The 11,613-nt window shown below is 37.3% G+C and overlaps 1 protein-coding gene and 1 non-coding gene across 2 annotated transcripts; one reads left to right on the top strand and one right to left on the bottom strand.

The window, feature by feature from the left end:
• Nucleotides 1-6,957: 6,957 nt before the first annotated feature.
• Nucleotides 6,958-9,839, top strand: LOC122087939. Its single transcript, XM_042657074.1, has 3 exons — nt 6,958-7,602; nt 7,795-7,980; nt 9,463-9,839. The coding sequence occupies exons 1-3, from the start codon at nt 7,123-7,125 to the stop codon at nt 9,751-9,753; spliced, it is 957 nt and encodes a 318-aa protein (XP_042513008.1). The 5' UTR covers nt 6,958-7,122; the 3' UTR covers nt 9,754-9,839.
• Nucleotides 9,840-11,067: 1,228 nt separating this feature from the next.
• Nucleotides 11,068-11,139, bottom strand: TRNAT-UGU. Its single transcript has one exon. It is a non-coding gene; the product is annotated as a tRNA-Thr (tRNA).
• Nucleotides 11,140-11,613: the final 474 nt, after the last annotated feature.

The raw sequence follows: 11,613 nt of genomic DNA on the forward strand, positions 1-11,613 counted from the left end.
TAATAAAAGAATCCATACGAGAAAGAAATTGCACTCTGACGTTGCGGGAAAGTTATCCCCATACTCTATAATGTCTTAAATCACTATGGTTTCTTTTTTTTTTTTTGTTTAATTGTTAAAGTATTGTTAAACTCTATGTTGGGGCAAAGGATGTCATGAATATAATCTATGTACCACCTGTTGTTTGCAGCTGAAAGTTTACTCTTTTACAAACTGAATTTGCAAAACATCATTGATTTAAAGTCATGTTTGGAAATCAATTGTCATGTCAGCGGTCAAGAAATTAACTTCTAGGAATCTAGGTTAACTTTCAGCCCTAACACGTTAACAAGATTTAAAAGTCGATTTCATGCATTTCTCAAAGTTCCTTATGGTGAAGGACCATCTAAAATACATGGCGCTACCAAGGAATTTGAGGGCTTCGAGGCAAATGTCTTCTAGGATTTATCTCTTAAAACAAGTAAGCGGATTCAGGTTGAAATAATTAGCTTCTTTAACATTATGGACAAGAGATTCTAATCAAATATATGTTGTGTTCGCTTCCAAATTATGTTGCAACTAACTTCTCTATTCCAGCCTCAATCCACAATTCTTCCAAAAACTCATATGTTGGTGGAATCTGATAATTCCTTTCTCCTTTAATTGGTGAGCTCGCAATTGATCCCTTTGCTATTCTATGTTGCAAGATTGGTCTCGGATATTCAACACCTTGCATCTAAATTTCATTTTTGCTCCTTTTCTAATATTTCTAAAGAAGTGAATGGTGTTGTTCACTCTCTAATTTGAAAGATCGTGTCAATGATGTATAAGACATATTAGTCACTTTTCACTCCTTAGCTTCTTGATTTGTGTAATCAGAATGTCTTGCGCTCCTTCCCCCCCCCCCCCTCTCTTTGAATAGATTTTCCTCTTACCCAAAAAAAATACAATCTATGTGCTATTAATAGTTGTTTACGTTATGGTGATTATATTGTCAAATATATTGGAGATATTGGCAGTGTTTGTATAGTAATAGGTGTTCAGTTCAGTATGTGAAAGTGTTTTTATTGTTGGCAACATTTACAAGTCTAAAGCATGGCCTGGCAGAGTTTGATAAGGTGACAAGCGCATGTGGCAGATAGACAGTATTGATGTGGTTGTCAAGCTTATGTGGCAAGTAAAATGGCATGAATGTCAGATTCTAGTGATGATGTTCATATGTTCATAATGGCATGATATGTGCAATAAGTTACTAATGTGGCAAAGATGATGATTAATGTGTCATATCAGCTATAGCATGTGAATGACATGGTGCATGCATGGTGATGAAAACATGATGCATTGATAATGTGGATGCATGATGCATAGATGGTGGTATATGATGGCATGCATGTGATGATGATATGGATGTGGCATAGTATGCATGGGATCATGTGGATATAGCATATATGATGCATGTGTGAGGTGGTGAGATATGTTGAGTTGGCAGCCTAGCAGGCCAACAGCAAAGGCATCGATCGTGCCTACACAAATGCAAGATGCCTTGTAGCTTGCACATGGCACAGCAACGATTGCAGCAACGGCCAACCTCAGCTAGCTTGTCGTCAACTTTGCGCGCACAAGAAGGTTATGGACCAATGCAAGGAGCAGTATGGCATGGCCTTAAGCCTTGGGCAATTGTTCCTCTAGGGACTAAGGCATGAAACACCTTCAAGTGTTTGATGAAAGGTCCAGTTAAGGCCATTTAACGTGTTGGTCTCAGAAAGTTTCACATCTGAGATGCATATTTGAGTCCTTTTTGCAACTCCAGATGCTTAATGGATGTTGGATCCGGATCCTCCTCTTAGTAAATATGCTTTGCTCGAGTTGTTCCTGATTGATAGAGAACGACCAACAGAAGGATTCCCCCACTCCCACCAACCCTCTTTTCCACAAAGGGTTTCAGTGACGAAGATGTCCTTAACTCATCAAACATTCTCTTTCTTTTTTAAATTTCCCCATTTCTTTAAAGTTAAAGACTCATCAATGAAGGAAAAACCTAAACTTCTCTTATGTGATGTTAAGATCATGGTTATAGAATGTACCCCTAAAACTTTGAACTGAACTCTATAATAATAGAAAGATTTCTCATGTTTTAGAGATCAATCATGAACCTCTGATAGTGACATAGAAAGGATGGAGAAACGTAGTCTATTTACTTTGTTTATTGTATGTATTTTTTAAAGTATTCTTTCTCTTAATGTACCTAGGATTAAACTAATAAATATGAATTCAAGGATTTAAATCAAATTAACGAAATATATTGTCAATAAATGCTTGCATACTTTATTCCTAGGTAGCCTACAAGCATGTCCAACCCTTGTATAATATTTTGAGAAGATCAATTTTTTTTTTATATGTCATGGATAGTTTGGTTTTCTTGAAATCTCATAGTCATTTGCTTTTTGTTTTAGGCTTATGGTCTTGTTGAATATATAGCTCAAATGTGATTATTTTGCCATCTTTAAACTCTCTTTTTTTGTAAGTTATTAATTAATGAGTTAGACCTTCTCTGTTGTATTAATCTCTTCTTTACTGCTCATCATCTACTTGAAATATCAGCAGATATCACATGGTTTCTAATTTCTAGTATTATTTTTTGTCATATCATATTTCTTATTGATGATCTCAATGAAAGTATCTATGTTACCATATAGATATTAAATTCACCATTAGGTATTGTTGGAAAACCAAGTTTTGTGGCCCGACTCGTCCTCTTCAAAACTAGGCGAGTCATGTCAAATACCCCCTTCCCATTTCAATAGTATTTCTCAAGCAATCACAATAAATAATTACTAATAAATAAATTAAATGAGACACTATAGAATAAAATTGTTTATTTTTTAAACTTTTTTATGAAGCCCATCATTCATTGTCTCTTAGATGAAAGTGATAAGACCTAACTTGGAGATGTCACAATCATGAATCATGACTTTCTTAGTTAAAATTTAGGTGTATACATTCAATAGTCAAGACTCAATACAAAAAACCTCATACGTTGGTTATTTAACATCATTAAAATATATTTTAGTTTAAAACTATTTAGAAAAGTCGACTCAATTTTTTTACAAGAATCGACTATTTTGTTGTGACTCAGACAAAACAATCGAATCTTGAATGACTCAGTATGATTTGGTCCAAGTCTTGTCATTTTTTAATACAAGACAAGTCTCCGTGACTCTTGACATGATTCTAATCTTTGAACTAAACTCAGTCGAGTTTTCCTAATCAAAACCTAATTTGCCAACAATGCTATTAGGGAGATATAAAATCAATCTGAGACAATTAATTTAAATAATTATCTGTTGAAAAATGACACTTGTTTGATAATTTAAAAAGATTTAATTTCTTTTGGATACTCCATTTCCAACTAGTTATTTATGATTTTACAATTAGATAATGAAGGAATTACTAGACGATGACTGAAGTTTAAGAGTGCCCTCAAGTATAACATTGGTCACATTGATAGCAAAGATCAGTTCACAGGGGCCGAATGACTTATGAGATGGGGGCCAACGAAAAGCAGGCCGGATGAGCTATATGGGTGGAGCTACAGAGGTACCTTTTAGCTATGGCCATGATCAGTTTTCCTGAAACTTTCAGGTGTGCAATGTTAAGCGTTCTTAACAAAACTTAGGATGGTTACAACGCTTTTTATACTAAGAACACATGAGATTTCCTTTTAAGAGTCCTATTGCTAAGATTATAGCTCAGTGATGCACCAGGTGCACGAGATCAATTGGAGGTTGTTAAAGTGCAACTGACATGATTGATGAAAATGTTCATTTTTGACACACGACAAGGCTTATATATGCTTTTATAGTAGTTAAAATAGCTATATGAACTTCTAATTTTTTTTTAAATAAATAAGATATGTCACGTTAATTGAGGGACTAAATTTACTTGGAAGTTTATTGAGAAGAATTTTTGGCTTCCCCTTTGCAGTATTATTTCTTTCTTTTGCACTCTCAAATTTATTTACATCTGTTAATCTCATATGTATTATCTATCCACACAAACTAGAAATGATTTGTCTTTTGAAATCTTGTTTTCATTACGAATTCTAATTAAATTGAATCAATTTCATTCCTAGTGGTTTGAGAAAGCAACCCAATAAAATGCTTTTATACAAAACTTATGGTTTATGTTGGACCTCCCAGAACTGCTAATAGAGGATTAAGGATCCCATGTAAAAAGGTGGGATAGTATTTTTTGCAATTAATCCAGCTCTTTGATGCAATATAGATTATAAATTGGTTGATGGAATAATTTTTTTCTTCATATTTCATTATATTTATACAATTGAAAAAAAGCAGGGAAATGATTTAAAATCTCTTTCTTCCACCATGCTGTTTCAAAAATAGAATGTTATTGCCAAAATAACTTTACAACTCTGTCCTAATATGTGTATATTAGTAATCCGACTAGATGGTTACGGTGACTAAATGTGGCATTTGCTATGGTAAATGTATAGTATTCACATCGAATACTGAGACTAGTCCGAGACATTGATTCTATGAGTGCCTTAAGACATAACACATTTTATATGTGAGTGAACCACTTACAAATGTGTATGTGGGAAAGGGCAATGCAAGGTTCAAAGGTGTACTAAAGGCCCAGATAAAGGATGAGACTTTTGGTATTGCCCTCGTTCCACCCAAATATGATTACAAGAACCTTTCATTTTTCTTAATTATTAGAAATGATTTATAAAATTATTTAAACTATGTTTTATATTTGTTTGTAGGGAAAAAATCGAGGTTGTGGTATGTTTGAATTTATAGATGTAATAGATTCTTCATCTTCAAATGAATAAGTAAGGAGTATTGTAGAGGGTCTACTTACCATCACACTAATACTATTTTCATCCACACTAATACTATCATGCTATATTAGAGCATTTGAAAAACAAAGAAGGACATTGGAGGACATTCTAGATGCCGTAAAAAAAACTTGATCTTAGCAAGTAATGTAATTTGAAAGAGGAAAGAGGAAGTAGGAAAGATAAGGACCCTATCTCTCATACCATATGTTACATACTTTCTGATTTTTTGTACTAAAATTCTAAATTTTAGAAATGCATAAATTCATTGTAACTCCTTGACCCCATTAACCTTAAACAATATTGTCCCCTTTGGTCCATGGGCCTCAAGGCTTTAAAACGTGTTGTGTCAAGTTAAAGAGGCTAGAGGTTATCAACTAATTCAGTAATCTCCCCTTAGGCGATGTAGGAGTAAAGTTTGCACACCCTCATTGATCTCCCAAACACCCTGGTATTTGCCATATTCTTGCCGTATTTTTGGATGTCACAATCTTCCCCCCTTTCGTCATAGCATCCCCGTTGTGGCCCCACACACTGTCTAATGGCCCAACAAACACTAGCATGCTTTTTTCGCTTTGAGTATTTATGTGGAATGACTTGTTTGACCCTCATTAAAAGGAAATTTATCATGTATAGATAAGGGTTTATAAAAGAGATTAGAAATGATTTTACAATTCTACAGGTTTTAATAAGAAAAACATATATATATATATATATATATGGGAAAAATATCTCTACTTGGTCATGTGCCCCTATGTCCAAACGTAGGGAGTGGCGAAAAGACCACCCTACAACCTGACTGCATGCAAGGTGGTATATATATAGGGTTGGAGATTGCTAGTTGGTCGCATGATCATTGTGCCAGCATCAGAACCAACCAGAGGAGGCGTATAGGCCTCCAACCAAGGGGCAAGGTGGTCTTTTTACCAACCCTATGTCTGGGCGTAAGGGCGCGCAACCAACCATTATCGTTTAAGTTTTGGCTTGACCTAATATATGCTAAAAAGCAAAAAACTGACCCAAGGCAGACTAAACCCACCCTCAGACACCCTTAGTTGAAGAGTTCATCTCAAGATCAAAGATAAGTGGCAGGAAACTAGCAATTGAATCCCCATTAGTCCTCCTCTCTACCTTTGCCCCCAAAAAAAAAAAAAAAAATCGTCATTCCTACAATCCCATTTGAAAAGACTATTAATTTAGATAATCCCTTTTAGTGACAACTATGTGTAAATAAGAGCTCGTGATGAAAATGGTGGAGCTAAAAGGATGAGAATTTACAGTACACTATAAAATTGAATGTTAGCAATTAATTGCTACTTATATATATATATATATATATATGCATAAAAATTGGCATATATAAACATGAACTTATTATTTATGAACTTTTGCAGTACTAGTCCAAAATTTGATTGTAATTTTGTCATGCTTAATATAATGAACAATATATAAAAGAGAAAGTTACTTCCAAGAATTTTTCAATTGTGTTTTTGAAAGGTTGCTCCATTGTGATTCAAATGGTAATGAATTTGAGTCAGAAATTTCTCTACCAAATAGGCATAAAATTTCATATTCTATTACCCTTCCCGACCCCTAAGTGGTCACAAGTTGAAATCAGAAAACAGTATTCCCGTGTGGGGGTAAAATGCCAAAAACGACTTTGTAAATTTGTTTCTCCATTATGCAAAATGTGTTTTCCCAGAAAAGTGATCAAAACAAGGCCGAATGGTGCTGGGTCTCCTGGATGGAGGGTCCATCTCCCTTTACGAAGCCCACGTGAAATAGGCTCAGGCATACTGTAGATAATGTTAGCAGGCCCGGCCCGGCCCGGCCCCACCAAGAAGCAAAAAGATCACCAATCTGGCAAAACAACTTCGTTGAGTTCGTTTCCACAGAGGCACAGAGCCTACTTGATCATCCCAAACAAAATTCGCAAAGCTATCCAAAACCGTCAGAGACAACATTTGGGTTATTAAGGGTAAAAAGGGAAAACAGGTGCACCTACGGCCCCACGCAACACCACAAAGCTGACCGTTGTAAGCTAAGTAACGAGATGCAGACCGGCGTTGACAATACGCACCATGGGCGCATGTTAGGAGGAAGTGAACCCAAGTCCCAAACTGGTGGTTTCAAAGCCCGACATCGATCAGTGCTTTCCAATCAGAAAGAAATCCACACCAAAATGCAGATTATAATAAGAGAGAGAAAACATATCCCAATCCCCCTACTTCTCTCTCTTTTTTGCCATTAACCAGCTGTAAGAACAGTCGCTGCTTTCAGCTATGGAGTCTCAAGGCCTTGGCAGAAACATACGGGTAGGTTATACAATGCACACGAAATCCGACTCGGATGTTACAAGTCTCGACCCGTTGTCGCCGCCGCGGTCTCCACGGCGGCTCCTCTACTACGTGCAGAGCCCGTCGCAGCACGATGTAGAGAAAATGTCGTATGGGTCAAGCCCTATGGGTTCTCCACATCACTACCATTGCTCTCCCATTCACCACTCTCGTGAATCATCCACCACCAGATTCTCAGCTTCTCTCAAAAACCCTAGGAACGCTACAGCTTGGAAAAAAATACACAGAGAGCTCGACGAGGGAGACAAAGACAACGACGATGAAGACGCAAGTCCGTGGGATTCCGGCGACGTCAAGAGGTTCTATGTGGTTTGTTTTGTTTTTTCATTCGTTGTTCTGTTCACGGTGTTTTCCTTGATCTTGTGGGGCGCAAGCAAGCCATACAAACCCATAATCTCCATGAAGGTTTGTTTCTCTTTCTCTGAAAACCTCTTTTTTAGTTTTTTGCACTCGCTATTGAGACTCGGAAGTTGTCCGAGGTAACTCAGCAGATCGAGAGTTAACCCATTTAAGGGTTATGGTTTATGGAACATCCTCTTTTCCTCTGCTTCCGGGGAACGTTTTTGGATAATAACGTTGGGATGTGTGAGTGTGCAGAGTATAGTGTTCGAAAGCTTTAATATACAAGCAGGGATGGACAACTCGGGAGTGGCAACAGATATGATGTCATTGAATTCGACGGTCAAGATTCGATTCCGGAACCCAGCAAACTTCTTCGGCGTCCATGTCACTTCCACCCCGCTTCAACTTTACTATTATCAGCTCCAGCTGGCCTCTGGTTATGTAAGTCAAGATTAATTCTTCTTTTCTTCTTCTCTTTCTCTCTCGAGTCTCGTCTCAATTTAAAATAAATTTATTTATTTCTTTTCTTATTTCCCACCGCTCGAGGTGTCATATCAAACAACAGACTTTTTGGGGGCTGGAGGGCTCGTGAATCGTAATTTTGTTTTTTTATCAATGGGATGATTTCGTAGTTACGATGGGTAGATTTGTAGGGTGCGAGCGAGTTTTTGACGGCTGGATAGGTATCTAAGGGCCATTTATGTAATTGAATACGGGACCATATTGCGAAATGTCTACATTTCAATCCGTCCGTTATTTTTTGCGGCAATTGAGGGTGGAGACATGATGGCAGCAGCCTTTTAGCCAATGACTGGGACTCTGCGGTGACAGGAAATTCAGACGTTGGAGATGTCGATGGACCCCACCCATGTAGATTGGTGATTGAAGTGATGCGAATGGGCTGATAATGATGAGCTGCTTCTCGCACTATTGAACGACAGTGTTTACAGTGTCCAGACCGGCCTGATCCGGTTATGATGTACGCAAAAACATATTATGCAGTGACTGCGATTGTGCAATGAACATCAAATGGTCGAGAGGACCTTAATGTGCATGTTTGAATGCTTTCAACCATCTGATGTTCATCACATCAGTGCACTCACTGTAGAGAATAATCATCCATAGTTTCATTGATATCATTGAATAATTACTAATTATTAATAGAAAAAGATAAGACTAAGGCCATTGAGGGATGAATAGGAGTGGGAAACTTGGGAGATCTCAGGTATTGTGGGTTGAATTGATTTAAAAAAAAAAAAAAGAGAAAGAAATAATGAAATATTTAATTTTTAGTGGAGTAGGATTTGATGAGAGAAAAGAAAGAGTGGGGGTGTAATTTTATGGAAAAAAGAGGAAATATGAAAGAGAGACATAAAATTCATTTTTTATGAATAATGTCATTATGAATTTTTTTTACCCTCATATTTAAATTAAATAGTAAAATATTTACTCATTTCTCGACAGTCAAACTAAACCGAAATGAGTGGGATGGGAAAAAATAAAGTGCCACATCAACAACAATAGTAATTGAATTTAAGAAAATTGTAATATAAATATTTAAACACTAATATTTATGGTAATTTATGGAAAAAACTTTAAAAAATTCCCATCTCTTTTTACTTATTTTTTCATTGTTCACGGGCAAACATATAAGGCCTAATTATTAAGCGGCTAAAGTCTAGAATCCGGTTGGTAATTGGTATCGGCCTTAGTAATAATCAAGGATAAAATAGTAAAAAAATTTATCTTTTAAATAAAATAAAAGTTAAAAATATATCCGTCTGATCGATATCGGCCTTGACGGATCCCAACCCCGATTCTTTGTTATTAAACCATGGTTTGGACATTAGTACTGCTAACGTATGAAATGGAGTGTTGAATTGAAGTGTTGATGATAAATGGTGGGAGACGAACACTGTGCAGATGGAAAAGTTCTACCAGTCGAGGAAGAGTCAGCGGGTGATAACAGTGATGGTGAAGGGGAGCCAAGTGCCGCTTTACGGAGGTGTATCTGCGGTTAACGGTGGAGTAAAACAGGACCTACAGAGTATCCAGGTGCCGTTGAACCTGACGTTCCTGGTTAGGTCGAGGGCTTACGTTCTCGGGAAGCTTGTGAAGCCCAAGTTCTACAGGACCATCCGTTGCGCCGTCACCTTGCAAGGCAACCGGCTCGGCAAGCCACTCTCCTTGCTCAATTCTTGTTTTTATCAATGAACCTTTTTAAACTGTTACTCATCAAATGGAACTCTCAAACTCCTTATTGATCGTCTTATGAGTATTATTAATTACCTGTTTTATAATTTTCTTAGCTGTTAGAAAAGGGGTATTTCTATTGTGGGACGAATCCTGCCAGTTTGGCATTGTCTATATCCAACCGTAGAAAGACACAAAAAGTTCACGCTGCCCTCACCGCGGGAAGATGTTCGTGCATGTCCTTTTATTGTGGCTTATGCTGGTGAAGAGGTATTTCCTTCACCGGCTACCTCCTGTTACTAAATCTTTCGCTGTTTGCTTTGGTGAAAGCCCGAAGGGCCTCTTAGTATTTCTGGGTATTTACTATTTAGGCCTCATGTAGGTCCAGGCCTGACAAATGGGTCAATAGGGAACTTCCGGTCCTTGGAAATGATCCCAGTGTCTTCTCACGGGGCAGCTTATGAAATTATTCTTCCACCAAATGCTTGGTTGATTTTCCTACCCCTATTATTCTACTAACCAAATTGGCTTGCAAAGAGAATTGACTGGCCGGTTTACATTGTTACAAGGGTTCCTATGCATTTCATATGCTCCCCGCACATTTTTTTTTTTTAAATAGTTCATATATTTATGCTAGAGAAAAGTTGAAATTAGCAAAAAAAAAAAAAAAAAAAAAAAAAAAAAACCTCCAAGTGAGTGAAGTGTGACACTTTTCTCTAAACCCAAGTTGACAAGAGAATCTTTTCACCAATGGTTATGTGACATTATGATTGGACTTTGAATTCTTTTTTTGTTAACCAAAGGGGTAGCGCAATTGGTTAGCAATGAAGTTGGTATGAGCTGTAAACTCGGACGTCCTAAGTTCGACTCCCACTAGGCATACCTTGGGCCACTCACACGGGGGTGTTTAGTGCTTTTCATTACTTTTAATGAAAGTTGAATGGTTCTCATTCAACCCCCAGTATGACTCGATCTATGCGATTGTAAGGTCAGTATGGCCCTTGCGGGAATAGTCAGGCACTAGTAGTCAAATTAAGTACATGGTGTCAAGATTTGCACTTATAGTTTACTAGTCTCATCCAACTTCACTGTATAGCAACTGAGATTAACAACAGAATTTCATGTGGTCTATTTTAGACATACTCATGTCTATCTGATGATGGTAAAATGACCAAATTATCCCTCCCCCTAGCTGTGGCAGAGATACCATGTGAGAAATCATTTTGCTGTTATTTCGGGAAAAAAAGAATTGGTGAGGATTTTGGGCTTGAATCGAAGTGCAGCCCATCAAAATCTTGGTAACGAAAACAGAATTCAAGCAAGAACAAGTGAAAATGCGTCCATGCAGGATCGAACTACAGACCTTCGGTTTACAAGACTGACGCTCTACCACTGAACTATGGAGGCGAAAACAATAATAGTGTCAATATTTCTAGTAATGATGTAGGTAAAATAATTTAAAAATTATTTGCTGTTTGAATCTGACTCGCGGCAAAAGGAAGTTCTCCGATGTAAGTTGCCCTTTTCCTAATAGAGTTGTTGAGAGGTGGAGTCATGTGGACCTAATTAGCTTAACAGGTGATTAGCTCCAGACCCAGGCTTTATACTGTAGCTAGGGGTGTCAATCGGTCGGTCTGGCTCGATTTCGGTCCGGGTTGAGTCGGTTACAGTGTGGGAAAGCTGAAATCGAAACCGAACCAATAAGAAAATTTCGGTTTTGGTTTGGTTTCTATTTTGGTGCGGTTTGATTTCGGTTTGTCTTCGGTTTCTTAAATCGATTTGTAACCGGGTTGGTTTTGGTTTTTGGTCCAATTTGGATTTGACTTTCCATACAAATGTATACAAAACTATGCAAATTTTGATTTTTTTAATGAATTTTGG

Source organism: Macadamia integrifolia, chromosome 9, assembly GCF_013358625.1.
Source record: "Macadamia integrifolia cultivar HAES 741 chromosome 9, SCU_Mint_v3, whole genome shotgun sequence".
NCBI classification, from domain to species: Eukaryota; Viridiplantae; Streptophyta; class Magnoliopsida; order Proteales; family Proteaceae; genus Macadamia; species Macadamia integrifolia.

Excerpts from the sequence above, each read along its gene's own strand:
- LOC122087939 (XM_042657074.1), top strand. The coding sequence starts at position 7,123 with ATGGAGTCTCAAGGCCTTGGCAGAAACATACGGGTAGGTTATACAATG. Across the intron at positions 7,603-7,794 it reads AACCCATAATCTCCATGAAG|AGTATAGTGTTCGAAAGCTT; the intron begins GTTTGTTTCTCT and ends GTGAGTGTGCAG. Across the intron at positions 7,981-9,462 it reads TCCAGCTGGCCTCTGGTTAT|ATGGAAAAGTTCTACCAGTC; the intron begins GTAAGTCAAGAT and ends AACACTGTGCAG.